General features: G+C 48.1%; 1 protein-coding gene across 7 annotated transcripts in view; it reads left to right on the top strand.

Moving 5' to 3' along the window:
- LOC115205364 (janus kinase and microtubule-interacting protein 1-like) overlaps positions 1–17,040 on the top strand; it is a 61,354-nt gene that overhangs the window by 18,361 nt on the left and 25,953 nt on the right. For all 7 annotated transcript variants that reach the window (XM_029771269.1, XM_029771267.1, XM_029771266.1 and 4 more), the window contains exons 2-6: positions 5,936–6,220; positions 7,455–7,787; positions 8,203–8,364; positions 13,638–13,847; positions 16,916–17,032. In XM_029771269.1, the coding sequence (XP_029627129.1) occupies positions 6,065–6,220; positions 7,455–7,787; positions 8,203–8,364; positions 13,638–13,847; positions 16,916–17,032 (978 nt within the window). In that variant the 5' untranslated portion in view covers positions 5,936–6,064. The remainder of the gene's footprint in view (positions 1–5,935; positions 6,221–7,454; positions 7,788–8,202; positions 8,365–13,637; positions 13,848–16,915; positions 17,033–17,040) is intronic.

Genomic DNA, 17,040 nt, shown 5'->3' with positions numbered 1-17,040 from the left:
CTTGGCTGTAGTAGTAGTAGAGGGTTTCTCTTGGCTGTAGTAGTAGTAGTAGAGGTTCTCTTGGCTGTAGTAGTAGTATTAGTGGGTTCTCTTGGCTGTAGTAGTAGTAGTAGAGGGTTCTCTTGGCTGTAGTAGTAGTAGTAGAGGGTTCTCTTGGCTGTAGTGGTAGTAGAGGGTTCTCTTGGCTGTAGTAGTAGTAGTAGAGGGTTCTCTTGGCTGTAGTAGTAGTAGTAGTAGTAGAGGGTTCTCTTGGCTGTAGTAGTAGTAGTAGTAGAGGGTTCTCTTGGCTGTAGTAGTAGTGGTAGTAGGGTTCTCTTGGCTGTAGTAGTAGTAGTAGGGTTCTCTTGGCTGTAGTAGTAGTAGTAGAGGGTTCTCTTGGCTGTAGTAGTAGTAGTAGTAGAGGGTTCTCTTGGCTGTAGTAGTAGTAGAGGGTTCTCTTGGCTGTAGTAGTAGTAGTAGTAGAGGGTTCTCTTGGCTGTAGTAGTAGTGGTAGTAGAGGGTTCTCTTGGCTGTAGTAGTAGTAGTAGAGGGTTCTCTTGGCTTTAGTAGTAGTAGTAGAGGGTTCTCTTGGCTGTAGTAGTAGTAGTAGGGTTCTCTTGGCTGAAGTAGTAGTAGAGGGTTTCTCTTGGCTGTAGTAGTAGTAGAGGGTTCTCTTGGCTGTAGTAGTAGTAGAGGGTTCTCTTGGCTGTAGTAGTAGTAGTAGAGGGTTCTCTTGGCTGTAGTAGTAGTAGTAGAGGGTTCTCTTGGCTGTAGTAGTAGTAGAGGGTTCTCTTGGCTGTAGTAGTAGTAGAGGGTTCTCTCGGCTGTAGTAGTAGTAGAGGGTTCTCTCGGCTGTAGTAGTAGTAGAGGGTTCTCTCGGCTGTAGTAGTAGTAGAGGGTTCTCTCGGCTGTAGTAGTAGTAGAGGGTTCTCTCGGCTGTAGTAGTAGTAGAGGGTTCTCTCGGCTGTAGTAGTAGTAGAGGGTTCTCTTGGCTGTAGTAGTAGTAGTAGAGGGTTCTCTTGGCTGTAGTAGTAGTAGAGGGTTCTCTTGGCTGTAGTAGTAGTAGTAGTAGTAGAGGGTTCTCTTGGCTGTAGTAGTAGTAGTAGAGGGTTCTCTTGGCTGTAGTAGTAGTAGAGGGTTCTCTTGGCTGTAGTAGTAGTAGTAGAGGGTTCTCTTGGCTGTAGTAGTAGTAGAGGTTCTCTTGGCTGTAGTAGTAGTAGTAGTAGAGGGTTCTCTTGGCTGTAGTAGTAGTAGTAGAGGGTTCTCTTGGCTGTAGTAGTAGTAGTAGAGGGTTCTCTTGGCTGTAGTAGTAGTAGTAGAGGGTTCTCTTGGCTGTAGTAGTAGTAGAGGGTTCTCTTGGCTGTAGTAGTAGTAGTAGAGGGTTCTCTTGGCTGTAGTAGTAGTAGTAGAGGGTTCTCTTGGCTGTAGTAGTAGTAGTAGAGGGTTCTCTTGGCTGTAGTAGTAGTAGTAGAGGGTTCTCTTGGCTGTAGTAGTAGTAGTAGAGGGTTCTCTTGGCTGTAGTAGTAGAGGGTTCTCTTGGCTGTAGTAGTAGTAGAGGGTTCTCTTGGCTGTAGTAGTAGTAGTAGAGGGTTCTCTTGGCTGTAGTAGTAGTATTAGTGGGTTCTCTTGGCTGTAGTAGTAGTAGTAGTAGAGGGTTCTCTTGGCTGTAGTAGTAGTAGTAGAGGGTTCTCTTGGCTGTAGTAGTAGTAGTAGAGGGTTCTCTTGGCTGTAGTAGTAGTAGTAGAGGGTTCTCTTGGCTGTAGTAGTAGTAGTAGTAGAGGGTTCTCTTGGCTGTAGTAGTAGTAGTAGAGGGTTCTCTTGGCTGTAGTAGTAGTGGTAGTAGAGGGTTCTCTTGGCTGTAGTAGTAGTAGTAGAGGGTCTCTTGGCTGTAGTAGTAGTAGTAGAGGGTTCTCTTGGCTGTAGTAGTAGTAGTAGAGGGTTCTCTTGGCTGTAGTAGTAGTAGTAGAGGTTCTCTGGGCTGTAGTGTAGTAGAGGGTTCTCTTGGCTGTATAGTAGTAGTAGTAGAGTGGTTGTCTGGCGTCGTAGTAGTAGTAGAGGGTCTCTTGGCTGTAGTAGTAGTAGTAAGGGTTCTCTTGGCTTGTAGTAGTAGTAGAGGGTTCTCTTGGCTGTAGTTAGTAGAGGGTTCTCTTGGCTGTAGTAGTAGTAGTAGAGGGGTTCTCTTGGCTGTAGTAGTAGTAGAGGGTTCTCTTGCTGTAGTAGTAGTAGTAGAGGGTTCTCTTGGCTGTAGTAGTAGTGAGAGGGTCTCTTGGCTGTAGTAGTAGTTAGTAGAGGTTCTCTTGGGCTGGTAGTACGTAGTAGAGGTTCTTGGCTGTAGTAGTAGTAGTAGAGGGTTCTCTTGGCTGTAGTAGTAGTAGTAGAGGGTTCTCTGGCTGTAGTAGTAGTAGAGGGTTCTCTTGGCGTAGTAGTAGTAGTAGAGGGTTCTCTGGCTGTAGTAGTAGTAGAGGGTTCTCTTGGCTGTGAGTAGTAGTGAGGGTTCTCTTGGCTGTGGTAGTAGTAGAGGGTTCTCTGGCTGTAGTAGTAGTAGTAAGGGTTCTCTTGGCTGTAGTAGTAGTAAGTAGAGGGTTCTCTGGCTGTAGTAGTTAGTAGAGGGTTCTCTTGGCTGTAGTAGTAGTAGTAGAGGGTTCTCTTGGCTGTAGTTAGTAGTAGAGGGTTCCTCTGGCTGTAGTAGTTAGTAAGTAGAGGGTTCTCTTGGCTGTAGTAGTAGTAGGTAGAGGGTTCTCTTGGCTGTAGTATAGTAGAGGGTGTCTTGGCTGTAGTAGTAGAGGGTTCTCTTGGCTGTAGTAGTAGTAGTAGAGGGTTCTCTTGGCTGTAGTAGTAGTAGTAGAGGGTTCTCTGGCTGTAGTAGTAGTAGTAGAGGGTTCTCTTGGCTGTAGTAGTAGTAGTAGAGGGTTCTCTTGGCTGTAGTAGTAGTAGTAGAGGGTTCTCTTGGCTGTAGTTGTAGTAGTAGTAGAGGGTTCTCTTGGCTGTAGTAGTAGTAGTAGAGGGTTCTCTTGGCTGTAGTAGTAGTAGAGGGTTCTCTTGGCTGTAGTAGTAGTAGTAGTAGTAGAGGGTTCTCTTGGCTGTAGTAGTAGTAGTAGAGGGTTCTCTTGGCTGTAGTAGTATTAGTAGAGGCTTCTCTTGGCTGTAGTAGTAGTAGTAGTAGAGGGTTCTCTTGGCTGTAGTAGTAGTAGTAGAGGGTTCTCTTGGCTGTAGTAGTAGTAGTAGAGGGTTCTCTTGGCTGTAGTAGTAGTAGTAGTAGAGGGTTCTCTTGGCTGTAGTAGTAGTAGAGGGTTCTCTTGGCTGTAGTAGTAGTAGTAGAGGGTTCTCTTGGCTGTAGTAGTAGTAGAGGGTTCTCTTGGCTGTAGTAGTAGTAGTAGAGGGTTCTCTTGGCTGTAGTAGTAGTGGTAGTAGAGGGTTCTCTTGGCTGTAGTAGTAGTAGTAGAGGGTTCTCTTGGCTGTAGTAGTAGTAGTAGTAGTAGAGGGTTCTCTTGGCTGTAGTAGTAGAGGTTAGTAGAAGGGTTCCTCTTGGCTGTAAAGTAGTAGTAGTTAGTAGAGGGTTCTCTTGGCTGTAGTAGTAGTAGTAGTAGAGGGTTCTCTTGGCTGTAGTAGTAGTAGTAGTAGAGGGTTCTCTTGGCTGTAGTAGTAGTAGTAGAGGGTTCTCTTGGCTGTAGTAGTAGTAGTAGAGGGTTCTCTTGGCTGTAGTAGTAGTAGTAGTAGAGGGTTCTCTTGGCTGTAGTAGTAGTGGTAGTAGAGGGTTCTCTTGCTGTAGATAGTAGTAGAGGGTTCTCTTGGCTGTAGTAGTAGTAGTAGAGGGTTCTCTTGGCTGTAGTAGTAGTGGTAGTAGAGGGTTCTCTTGGCTGTAGTAGTAGTGGTAGTAGAGGGTTCTCTTGGCTGTAGTAGTAGTAGAGGGTTCTCTTGGCTGTAGTAGTAGTAGTAGAGGGTTCTCTTGGCTGTAGTAGTAGTAGTAGAGGGTTCTCTTGGCTGTAGTAGTAGTAGTAGAGGGTTCTCTTGGCTGTAGTAGTAGTAGTAGAGGGTTCTCTTGGCTGTAGTAGTAGTAGTAGAGGGTTCTCTTGGCTGTAGTAGTAGTAGAGGGTTCTCTTGGCTGTAGTAGTAGTAGAGGGTTCTCTTGGCTGTAGTAGTAGTAGTAGTAGAGGGTTCTCTTGGCTGTAGTAGTAGTAGTAGTAGTAGAGGGTTCTCTTGGCTGTAGTAGTAGTAGAGGGTTCTCTTGGCTGTAGTAGTAGTAGAGGGTTCTCTTGGCTGTAGTAGTAGTAGAGGGTTCTCTTGGCTGTAGTAGCCCCACATCCAGACTGTCCTGGCCAAACAGATTTTCATGCACAAGACTTGACATCATTGACCACTTTAATAAATGGAACACTCGTCACTTTAATAATGCCACTTTAAGAATGTATACATATCTCACATTACTTATCTCATACAGTATGTACTGTATACTGTATCCTACACTATCTATTCTATACTATCTATTGCATCTCAGGCACTCTGTCACTGCTCATCCGTATATTTTATACTTATATATTCTCATCCCTTTACCAGATTGTGTGTATTAGGTTTTGTAGTTTAATTGTTAGATATTGCTGCACTGTCAGATCTAGAAGCATAAACATTTCACTACACTCACAATAACATCTGCTAACCATGTGTATGTGACCAATAACATTTGATTTGATTTGATGTGGAGGTGTGTTTCTGTTTTGTGTGTGTGTGAGGGGGCACGTGAGGATGGCTGGGGGATGGATGCAACACTAGGACCCCTGTCCTGAAGTTGGAGAATTTAGAATTTTTCAAACACCTGAAACAGTTTTTTCCTGCAATCTAGAGCCATAATCAATCATAATGCTTAATTCTATGTTAAAAGAGATGTTTTTCTGCATATCTAAGCATGTCTCTTGTACTGTCTGTATCCTCCTGACTGGTGGTCTTTTTTAAGAAACTAAATAGGCTAAAATCTGGGTAAAAGATTGACAGGAATGTGTGTCTAATTCAGTACATTTAGTTATTGCTTGCTTTTGTAAAGTCTACTAACCTTGCCAGCAGGATTGCCTGCTAAAATAGTTAGAATAAGCTAGCTACTCTAACTTGATAGTCTGAAATGGCTTCTTGATATCTAGTTATGAGGTTGGGACATTGGGAACCTATCTGGGCTAGCTAAAGACAACTTCATAAAATTGCTAGGTGGCTAGTAGTATTACAGAGAAACAACAAACAAATATATATATATATATATATATATATATAATATATGTATGTACTTGATGTAGTAATGAAATGTAGCTTGTAACAATGATTATGGTTACATGCACACAATAATACGATGACTGTGGATTGTCAGATTAATATAATGGTTTAAAACATTTACATGCTTTGCATGAAGAATCATTTTCCTAATAATCCTGTTTCCATGGACACATCTGAAATCGAGCTTCCTGATGGGATTTAAATCACCCATCATAATAAACGCTCTACCACAGTGACCATGTTATTTTGGGGAAATCTATTTCATTCTGAGTTCAGACATGTGAAGTTTGTATGAGAAAACAATTTGTAAGATTCCTACTTTCAGTTTTCCAGAACTTACTTCACTCGCGCTAGAGGGAGGCTTGTGCTACTGGTGCTGCCACATGTGCAGATCAAATATACAGCTGGAATTCTGATTCAGCCTGTTTACATGTCCTAACAATTACAAAGATTGCTCAGAAATACATGTGTTTTAATCGGCTTGTGCTTACTTCAATTTTGACCGTACGCCGATTTAAGATAAGCAGAGTAAAGTGTTTACATGACTATTGCCATACTCGGCCTACTGCCATAATCAGTTTAAAATGGAATTATTCGTGCGCATGTAATCATACTCAGTGCTGTTACTAATCTGTTGCACCTCTCTCGCTCTCTCTCTCTCACGCTCTCTTTCTCTCGCTTTCTTTTTGCATGCCTGCAGGACAGACAGGGATCCCCAGCCAGTGATGTAGATGAGGATGATGAAGGTACATGGGGAAGAAGTACAGCGCTTGACTCCACTTCCTCATCCACTCTGAGCCGTACCTTCTAATTGGGCGGACGGAGCACGATGTCATCGACCACGCACACATCAGCCCCGCATCCCAAGAAGATGCGCGGGAAGGAGAGGACTGAGGTCATGGGCGACTTTGCGCAGACAGCCAATGAGGACTTTCGGAACAAGCTGATGGACATCCAGATAGAACTGCAGCAGGAGAAGGGCAAGGTAGGCCCCTCCCCTCTGATGATGACAAGGAGGAAATTGATGATGTTGATAATGATATCATTATCTGTTGGTCTTTTGTGATCTACTGTTAATGATACTATTAAGAATCATTATCTCTCTTTTTCTTATTCCCTTACCTACGTCACTCTTTCTCTCCTCCTCTTCCTCCCGTTTGTCTCTCTCCTCCCCTCTCCTCTATCCCACGCTCCTATCCCTCCCCTCTCCTCTATCCCACCCTCCTTTCCCTCCCCTCTCCTCTATCCCACCCTCCCCTCTCCTCTATCCCACCCTCCTCTCCCTCCCCTCTCCTCTATCCCACGCTCCTATCCCTCCCCTCTCCTCTATCCCACCCTCCTTTCCCTCCCCTCTCCTCTATCCCACCCTCCTCTCTCATCCCCTCTCCTCTATCCCACCCTCCTCTCTCCTCCCCTCTCCTCTATCCCACCCTCCCCTCTCCTCTATCCCACGCTCCTCTCCCTCCCCTCTCCTCTATCCCACGCTCCTCTCCCTTCCCTCTCCTCTATCCCACCCTCCTCTCCCTCCCCTCTTCTCTGTCCCACACTCCCCTCCCTTCCCTCTCCTCTATCCCACGCTCCTCTCCCTCCCCTCTCCTCTATCCCACCCTCCTCTCTCCTCCCCTCTCCTCTATCCCACCCTCCCCTCTCCTCTATCCCATGCTTCTCTCCCTCCCCTCTCCTCTTTCCCACACTCCTCTCTCTCCCCTCTCCTCTATCCCACCCTCCTCTCCCTCCCCTCCCTCCCCTCTTCTCTATCCCATGCTCCTCTCCCTCCCCTCTCCACTATCCCACCCTCCTCTCCCTCCCCTCTCCTCTATCCCACGCTCCTCTGCCTCCCCTCTCCTCTATCCCACCCTCCTCTCCCTCCCCTCTTCTCTGTCCCACGCTCCTCTCCCTCCCCTCTCCTCTTTCCCACACTCCTCTCTCTCCCCACTCCTCTATCCCACCTTCCTCTCCCTCCCCTCTTCTCTGTCCCACACTCCTCTCCCTCCACTCTCCTCTATCCCACACTCCTCTCTCTCCCCTCTCCTCTATCCCACCCTCCTCTCCCTCCCCTCTTCTCTGTCCCACACTCCTCTCCCTCCCCTCTCCTCTATCCCACACTCCTCTCTCTCCCCTCTCCTCTATCCCACCCTCCTCTCCCTCCCCACTCCTCTATCCCACCCTCCTCTCTCTCCCCTCTTCTCTATCCCACGCTCCTGTCCTCCCCTGGGTAGGTCTCTAAGCTGAGAGAGCGTCTCCAGGAGCAGAGGCAAGCCAGGGAACTGGAACAACACAAACACACGGTGGTCCTCACCGACCTCCGCGCCAAACTGCACGAGGAGAAGCTCCGCGAGCTGGCCGCCGCCCGCGAGGCGTTGGCACGGCAACACGAGTTGGAGCTGGCGCGTACCATTAAGATCCGCGACGGGGAAGTGCACCGGCTGCAGGGGCTGGTCCACGCACTGAGGGACGGGGCTGCGGACAAGCTGAAGAGTGCCCTGCTAGGGGAGGCCCGGGAGGAGGCCAGGAGGTCCTTCGATGGGGAGAGACTCAGACTACAGCAGGAGGTAGGCTGGCCTGGGGGCTCAATTTGAATCCAACCTGCATTGTGCTATTTGCACAGTGGTTTTCTACCCCGTGGCCAATCAGAATCTTAGCCTGGTGTGGGTCAGGCTACTGTTCATTCCTTCTACCAGCTAGACTCCCCTCGCAGGTAGATGCCTTGTTTCAAGTCTGTGTTTAGTCTGGTCTTGAAAGTTGTTGTTCACAGCATCTTCTTTGTTTCTAAAAGTCATGTGACATTACTATGTCCCCAATCATCTTAATTGCTTCAGGGGGCGTATACTTGAAGTGTATACTAGATGGGAAGTGTAACGCTATACACGCTAGCTGTGTGTGTGTGTGTGTGTGTGTGTGTGTGTGTGTGTGTGTGTGTGTGTGTGTGTGTGTGTGTGTGTGTGTGTGTGTGTGTGTTCCCCCCAGGTCCTGAAGCAGGAGACAGCACGGAAGCAGGTTGAGGAGGCTCTGTCTAACACGCTGCAGGCAGACAAGGCCAAAGCAGCCGACCTCCGAACAGCCTACCAGCAGCACCAGGATGAGATCAACCGCATCAAGAGAGACTGTGAGAGAGACATCCGCCGGGTGGTGAGTCGACCGTAACATGACCGCACACCACGTGCCTGTCTGCAAACCATAACCATAACCCTGACCACAAACCATAACCCCACCACAAACCATAACCATAACCCTGACCACAAACCATAACCATAACCCCGACCACAAACCATAACCATAACCCTGACCACAAACCATAACCATAACCATAACCCCGACCACAAACCATAACCCCGACCACAAACCATAACCATAACCCCGACCACAAACCATAACCCCGACCACAAACCATAACCCCGACCACAAACCATAACCATAACCCCGACCACAAACCATAACCGTAACCCCGACCACAAACCGTAACCGTAACCCCGACCACAAACCGTAACCGTAACCCCGACCACAAACCATAACCATAACCCCGACCACAAACCATAACCATAACCCCGACCACAAACCGTAACCCCGACCACAAACCATAACCATAACCCCGACCACAAACCGTAACCATAACCCCGACCACAAAACCATAACCCCGACCACAAACCATAACCCCGACCACAAACCATAACCATAACCCCGACCACAAACCATAACCCCGACCACAAACCATAACCATAACCCCGACCACAAACCATAACCATAACCCTGACCACAAACCATAACCATAACCCCGACCACAAAACATAACCATAACCCCGACCACAAACCGTAACCCCAACCACAAACCGTAACCCCGACCCCAAACCATAACCCCGACCACAAACCATAACCATAACCCTGACCACAAACCATAACCATAACCCTGACCACAAACCATAACCCCGACCACAAACCATAACCATAACCCCGACCACAAACCATAACCATAACCCCGACCACAAACCATAACCATAACCCTGACCACAAACCATAACCCCGACCACAAACCATAACCATAACCCCGACCACAAACCATAACCCCGACCACAAATCGTAACCCCGACCACAAACCGTAACCCCGACCACAAACCGTAACCCCGACCACAAACCGTAACCCCGACCACAAACCGTAACCCCGACCACAAACCGTAACCCCGACCACAAATCGTAACCCCGACCACAAATCGTAACCCCGACCACAAACCGTAACCCCGACCACAAGCCGTAACCCATAACCCCGACCACAAACCGTAACCCCGACCACAAACCGTAACCCCGACCACAAACCATAACCCCGACCACAAACCGTAACCCCGACCACAAACCGTAACCATAACCCCGACCACAAACCGTAACCCCGACCACAAACCGTAACCCCGACCACAAACCGTAACCCCGACCACAAACCATAACCCCGACCACAAACCGTAACCCCGACCACAAACCGTAACCCCGACCACAAACCATAACCAAAACCCCAACCACAAACCGTAACCCCGACCACAAATCGTAACCCCGACCACAAACCGTAACCCCGACCACAAACCATAACCATAACCATAACCCCGACCACAAACCATAACCATAACCATAACCCCGACCACAAACCATAACCCCGACCACAAACCATAACCCCGACCACAAACCATAACCCCGACCACAAACTATAACCATAACCCCGACCACAAACCATAACCATAACCCCGACCACAAACCGTAACCCCGACCACAAACCATAACCATAACCCCGACCACAAACCGTAACCATAACCCCGACCACAAACCATAACCCCGACCACAAACCGTAACCCCGACCACAAACCGTAACCCCGACCACAAACCATAACCATAACCCCGACCACAAACCATAACCCCGACCACAAACCATAACCCTGACCACAAACCATAACCATAACCCCGACCACAAACCATAACCATAACCCCGACCACAAACCGTAACCCCGACCACAAACCGTAACCCCGACCACAAACCGTAACCCCAACCACAAACCGTAACCCCGACCACAAACCATAACCCCGACCACAAACCATAACCCCGACCACAAACCATAACCCCGACCACAAACCATAACCATAACCCCGACCACAAACCATAACCATAACCCCGACCACAAACCATAACCATAACCCTGACCACAAACCATAACCCCGACCACAAACCATAACCATAACCCCGACCACAAACCATAACCCCGACCACAAACCATAACCCCGACCACAAACCATAACCATAACCCCGACCACAAACCATAACCCTGACCACAAACCATAACCCCGACCACAAACCATAACCCCGACCACAAACCATAACCCTGACCACAAACCATAACCCCGACCACAAATCGTAACCCCGACCACAAACCATAACCCCGACCACAAACCATAACCATAACCCCGACCACAAACCGTAACCCCGACCACAAACCGTAACCCCGACCACAAATCGTAACCCCGACCACAAACCGTAACCCCGACCACAAGCCATAACCCATAACCCCGACCACAAACCGTAACCCCGACCACAAACCGTAACCCCGACCGCAAACCGTAACCCTGACCACAAACCATAACCCCGACCACAAACCATAACCCCGACCACAAACCGTAACCCCGACCACAAACCATAACCCGACCACAAACCGTAACCCCGACCACAAACCATAACCCCGACCACAAACCATAACCAAAACCCCAACCACAAACCGTAACCCCGACCACAAATCGTAACCCCGACCACAAACCGTAACCCCGACCACAAATCGTAACCCCGACCACAAACCATAACCCCGACCACAAACCGTAACCCCGACCACAAACCATAACCCATAACCCCGACCACAAACCGTAACCCCCGACCACAAACCGTAACCCCGACCGCAAACCGTAACCCCGACCACAAACCATAACCCATAACCCCGACCACAAACCGTAACCCCGACCACAAACCATAACTCCTGATTGATCCCAACCCACATCACACAAAGTCCATGTGCGAGACTGGAGTGTCTGGTCTGGTGAGTGACCTGAAAGTTAACCAAACTTCAAACCAAATTAGGACCATAAACCATATAAATCATTAACCATAGCTAACTGAAATGGGAACCACTCCCTAACTATAGATCTCCTTCTCTCGTTCCGTTCCGCGTATGCACTTCTACTGAAGTTTATCTTTAACTTACTGTGGTCATCTGACGGAGAGCTTGAATTGCACTGTGTTGATCTCCAGTTGTATTTAACAGAGACCCAGATTACACAGAGACTGATTAACTACAGCACAGAAGAACAGTGGAAAAACAGGGCCATAAATGAGATCTCTGCAGCTGCTTTACAGCCACGGCTATATTATTTCACAAGGAAACAGAAGGGGGATGGGAAGAGGTAAAGGAAGAGAGAGGGATGAGCGAAGGGGGTGGGATGAGGACAGATTGAGAGAGTGTGAACTAAGATTCATGAATGAAATTCTCTCAACAATGTTGGTGTCGTATAATTTGTTGGGGCCCTAGTCTGTGGTTGGCGAATAATGAGCTGGTTTGGAAGGAGGAGAGCAATGGGTTGGAGAATAATGAGCTGGTTTGGAAGGAGGAGAGCAATGGGTTGGAGAATAATGAGCTGGTTTGGAAGGAGGAGAGCAATGGGTTGGAGAATAATGAGCTGGTTTGGAAGGAGGAGAGCAATGGGTTGGAGAATAATGAGCTGGTTTGGAAGGAGGAGAGCAATGGGTTGGAGAATAATGAGCTGGTTTGGAAGGAGGAGAGCAATGGGTTGGAGAATAATGAGCTGGTTTTGGAGGAGGAGAGCAATGGGTTGGAGAATAATGAGCTGGTTTGGAAGGAGGAGAGCAATGGGTTGGAGAATAATGAGCTGGTTTGGAAGGAGGAGAGCACTGAGTTGGAGAATAATGAGCTGGTTTTGAAGGAGGAGAGCACTGAGTTGGAGAATAATGAGCTGGTTTTGAAGGAGGAGAGCAATGGGTTGGAGAATAATGAGCTGGTTTGGAAGGAGGAGAGCAATGGGTTGGAGAATAATGAGCTGGTTTGGAAGGAGGAGAGCAATGGGTTGGAGAATAATGAGCTGGTTTGGAAGGAGGAGAGCAATGGGTTGGAGAATAATGAGCTGGTTTGGAAGGAGGAGAGCAATGGGTTGGAGAATAATGAGCTGGTTTGGAAGGAGGAGAGCAATGGGTTGGAGAATAATGAGCTGGTTTTGGAGGAGGAGAGCAATGGGTTGGAGAATAATGAGCTGGTTTGGAAGGAGGAGAGCAATGGGTTGGAGAATAATGAGCTGGTTTTGGAGGAGGAGAGCAATGGGTTGGAGAATAATGAGCTGGTTTTGGAGGAGGAGAGCAATGGGTTGGAGAATAATGAGCTGGTTTTGGAAGGAGGAGAGCAATGGGTTGGAGAATAATGAGCTGGTTTTGGAGGAGGAGAGCAATGGGTTGGAGAATAATGAGCTGGTTTGGAAGGAGGAGAGCAATGGGTTGGAGAATAATGAGCTGGTTTGGAAGGAGGAGAGCAATGGGTTGGAGAATAATGAGCTGGTTTTGGAGGAGGAGAGCAATGGGTTGGAGAATAATGAGCTGGTTTGGAAGGAGGAGAGCAATGGGTTGGAGAATAATGAGCTGGTTTTGGAGGAGGAGAGCAATGGGTTGGAGAATAATGAGCTGGTTTGGAAGGAGGAAAGCAATGGGTTGGAGAATAATGAGCTGGTTTGGAAGGAGGAGAGCAATGGGTTGGAGAATAATGAGCTGGTTTGGAAGGAGGAGAGCAATGGGTTGGAGAATAATGAGCTGGTTTGGAAGGAGGAGAGCAATGGGTTGGAGAATAATGAGCTGGTTTGGAAGGAGGAGAGCAATGGGTTGGAGAATAATGAGCTGGTTTTGGAAGGAGGAGAGCACTGAGTTGGAGAATAATGAGCTGGTTTTGAAGGAGGAGAGCAATGGGTTGGAGAATAATGAGCTGGTTTGGAAGGAGGAGAGCAATGGGTTGGAGAATAATGAGCTGGTTTTGGCGGAGGAGAGCAATGGGTTGGAGAATGAGAAGGAGAGCAGCTGGGGATGAGGCTAAAGAGTTCCAGAGTGAAGATGTGTTACCTTTTCTCTCTGTCTCGCTCTCACTGTCACACTGTCTCTCTCTCCTTTTGTCCATTCTCCCATCTCTCCTCACTATATTTGTCTCTCTCTCTTCTTCTCTCCATCCTCCCATCTCTCCTCACTATATTTGTCTCTCTCTCTTCTTCTCTCCATCCTCCCATCTCTCCTCACTATATTTGTCTCTCTCTTCTTCTCTCCATCCTCCCATCTCTCCTCACTATATTTGTCTCTCTCCTCCTTCTCTCCTTCCTCCCATCTGTCCTGTCACCAGATGGATGAGCTGAAGGGGAAGGACCGTGTGGTGTCAGCGTTGGAGAGGGAGCTGGGGGTGCAGGCTGGTTATGCCCAGAAGCTCCAGCTGCAGAAGGAGGCTCTGGATGAGCAGCTGGGTCATGTCAGGGAGGCAGAGAGGCATCACGGCAGCCCCAAGAGAGAGGTGGTCCCTGCCCTGGGGGACACCTCTGACTACCTCAACAACCAGGTGAGGGCATGAAAATACACACGCACTCATGCAGGTACTCGCAAACACAAGCACATGTACACACACACACACACACACACACACACACACACACACACACAGATCAGTCACTCAATATAGTCTTTGTTCACAGTCGCTGATGTTATTGTCTGTTCCTAAGGCTAGAACTGAGATGGGGGAAAAAACATTTTTCCCATAATGCCCCTTCGTCTTGATACATGCTTCAGAAGATGTTAAAGTTAGGGGAGTTAGTGTCCTTGCCTGTTTTTAAGACTCTGATCGACAACACTGTTTGTGATAACTGCAGTTGTTTCTAATCTTCAATTGTATCTTTAACTTGTGACACTTTGTCTTTTGTGTGTATTTTGTATTTTTCTGTAATGTTTTATGGACAAGCTGCTATTTCCCTGTTTTGCCTTCTTGCCAAGTCGTCCTCGCAAAATAGGTTCTTAACCTCAATGGGTTTTACCTGGTTAAATAAAGGTTAAATAAAATAAAAAATAAAAAAGGTACACACAAGCACACACTCATGCACCCACCCACATTTGACTGGCATTTTCCAAAAACCTGGTGGTCAACTTATTCACACATTGTCTTTATGCCTGATTATCTCCTCCATTTCTCTCTCTCCCCCCCCCCTCTCTCTCTTTCTCCCCCCCTTCTCTATATATATCCCCCTCTCTCTCTCCCCCCTCTCTATATATATCCCCCCCTCTCTCTCTATATATATATATATATCCCCCCCCCTCTCTCTCTCTCTCTCTCTCTCTCTCCCCCCCTCTATATATCCCCCCCTCTCTATATATATCCCCCTCTCTATATATATATCCCTCTCTCTCTCCCCCCTCTCTATATATATCCCCCCTCTCTCTCTCTCTTTCTCTCTCTCTCTCCCCCCTCTCTATATATATCCCCCCCCTCTATATATCCCCCCTCTCTATATATCACCCCCTCTATATATATATCCCCCTCTCTATATATATATCCCCCTCTCTCTCTCCCCCCTCTCTATATATATCCCCCCCTCTCTCTCTCTCTCTCTCCCCTCCTCTCTCTATATATCCCCCCTCTCTATATATATCCCCCCCCCCCCTCTCTCTCTCTCTCTCTCTCTCTCTCTCTCCCCTCCTCTCTATATATATCCCCCCTCTCTATATATATCCCCCCTCTCTCTCTCTGTCTCGCCCCCCTCTCTAAATATATCCCCCCTCTCTATATATATCCCCCCTCTCTCTCTCTCTGTCTCTCCCCCCCTCTCTCTATATCCCCCCTCTCTATATATATCCCCCCTGTCTCTGTCTCGCCCCCCCTCTATATATATATACCCCCCTCTCTCTCCCTCTCTCTCTCTCTCTCTCTCTCTCTCTATATATATATATATATATATATCCCCCTCTCTCTCTCTACCCCCTCGCTCTCTCTCTCTATATACACTGCTCAAAAAAATAAAGGGAACACTTAAACAACACAATGTAACTCCAAGTCAATCACATTTCTGTGAAATCAAACTGTCCACTTAGGAAGCAACACTGATTGACAATACATTTCACATGCTGTTGTGCAAATGGAATAGACAACAGGTGGAAATTATAGGCAATTAGCAAGACACCCCCAATAAAGGAGTGGTTCTGCAGGTGGTGACCACAGACCACTTCTCAGTTCCTATGCTTCCTGGCTGATGTTTTGGTCACTTTTGAATGCTGGCGGTGCTTTCACTCTAGTGGTAGCATGAGAGGGAGTCTACAACCCACACAAGTGGCTCAGGTAGTGCAGCTCATCCAGGATGGCTCATCAATGCGAGCTATGGCAAGAAGGTTTGCTGTGTCTGTCAGCGTAGTGTCCAGAGCATGGAGGCGCTACCAGGAGACAGGCCAGTACATCAGGAGCCGTGGAGGAGGCCGTAGGAGGGCAACAACCCAGCAGCAGGACCGCTACCTCCGCCTTTGTGCAAGGAGGAGCAGGAGAAGCACTGCCAGAGCCCTGCAAAATGACCTTCAGCAGGCCACAAATATGCATGTGTCTGCTCAAACGGTCAGAAACAGACTCCATGAGGGTGGTATGAGGGCCCGACGTCCACAGGTGGGGGTTGTGCTTACAGCCCAACACCATGCAGGACGTTTGGCATTTGCCAGAGAACACCAAGATTGGCAAATTCACCACTGGCGCCCTGTGCTCGTCACAGATGAAAGCAGGTTCACACTGAGCACGTGACAGACGTGACAGAGTCTGGAGACGCCGTGGAGAACGTTCTGCTGCCTGCAACATCCTCCAGCATGACCGGTTTGGCGGTGGGTCAGTCATGGTGTGGGGTGGCATTTCTTTGGGGGGCCGCACAGCCCTCCATGTGCTCGCCAGAGGTAGCCTGACTGCCATTAGGTACCGAGATGAGATCCTCAGACCCCTTGTGAGACCATATGCTGGTGCGGTTGGCCCTGGGTTCCTCCTAATGCAAGACAATGCTAGACCTCATGTGGCTGGAGTGTGTCAGCAGTTCCTGCAAGAGGAAGGCATTGATGCTATGGACTGGCCCGCCCGTTCCCCAGATCTGAATCCAATTGAGCACATCTGGGACATCATGTCTCGCTCCATCCACCAACGCCACGTTGCACCACAGACTGTTCAGGAGTTGGCGGATGCTTTAGTCCAGGTCTGGGAGGAGATCCCTCAGGAGACCATCCGCCACCTCATCAGGAGCATGCCCAGGCGTTGTAGGGAGGTCATACAGGCACGTGGAGGCCACACACACTACTGAGCCTCATTTTGACTTGTTTTAAGGACATTACATCAAAGTTGGATCAGCCTGTAGTGTGGTTTTCCACTTTAATTTTGAGTGTGACTCCAAATCCAGACCTCCATGGGTTGATAAATTGGATTTCCTTTGATTATTTTTGTGTGATTTTGTTGTCAGCACATTCAACTATGTAAAGAAAAAAGTATTTAATAAGATTATTTCATTCATTCAGATCTAGGATGTGTTATTTTAGTGTTCCCTTCATTTTTTTGAGCAGTATATATATATATATTTATATCCCCCCCCCCCCCTCTCTCTCTCTCTCTCTCTCTCTCAGGAGGTAGAAGATCTTCGGGATGCTAGGAGGTTCCAGCTGAAGATAGCTGAGCTCCACTCTGTTACCAGGAAGCTGGAGGACAGAAACACCCTGCTGGCAGATGAGAGGAATGAACTGGTGAGTAA

Source organism: Salmo trutta, chromosome 13 (assembly GCF_901001165.1).
Source record: "Salmo trutta chromosome 13, fSalTru1.1, whole genome shotgun sequence".
Lineage (NCBI taxonomy): Eukaryota > Metazoa > Chordata > Actinopteri > Salmoniformes > Salmonidae > Salmo > Salmo trutta.
This window is presented reverse-complemented; position numbering and strand designations above follow the sequence as displayed.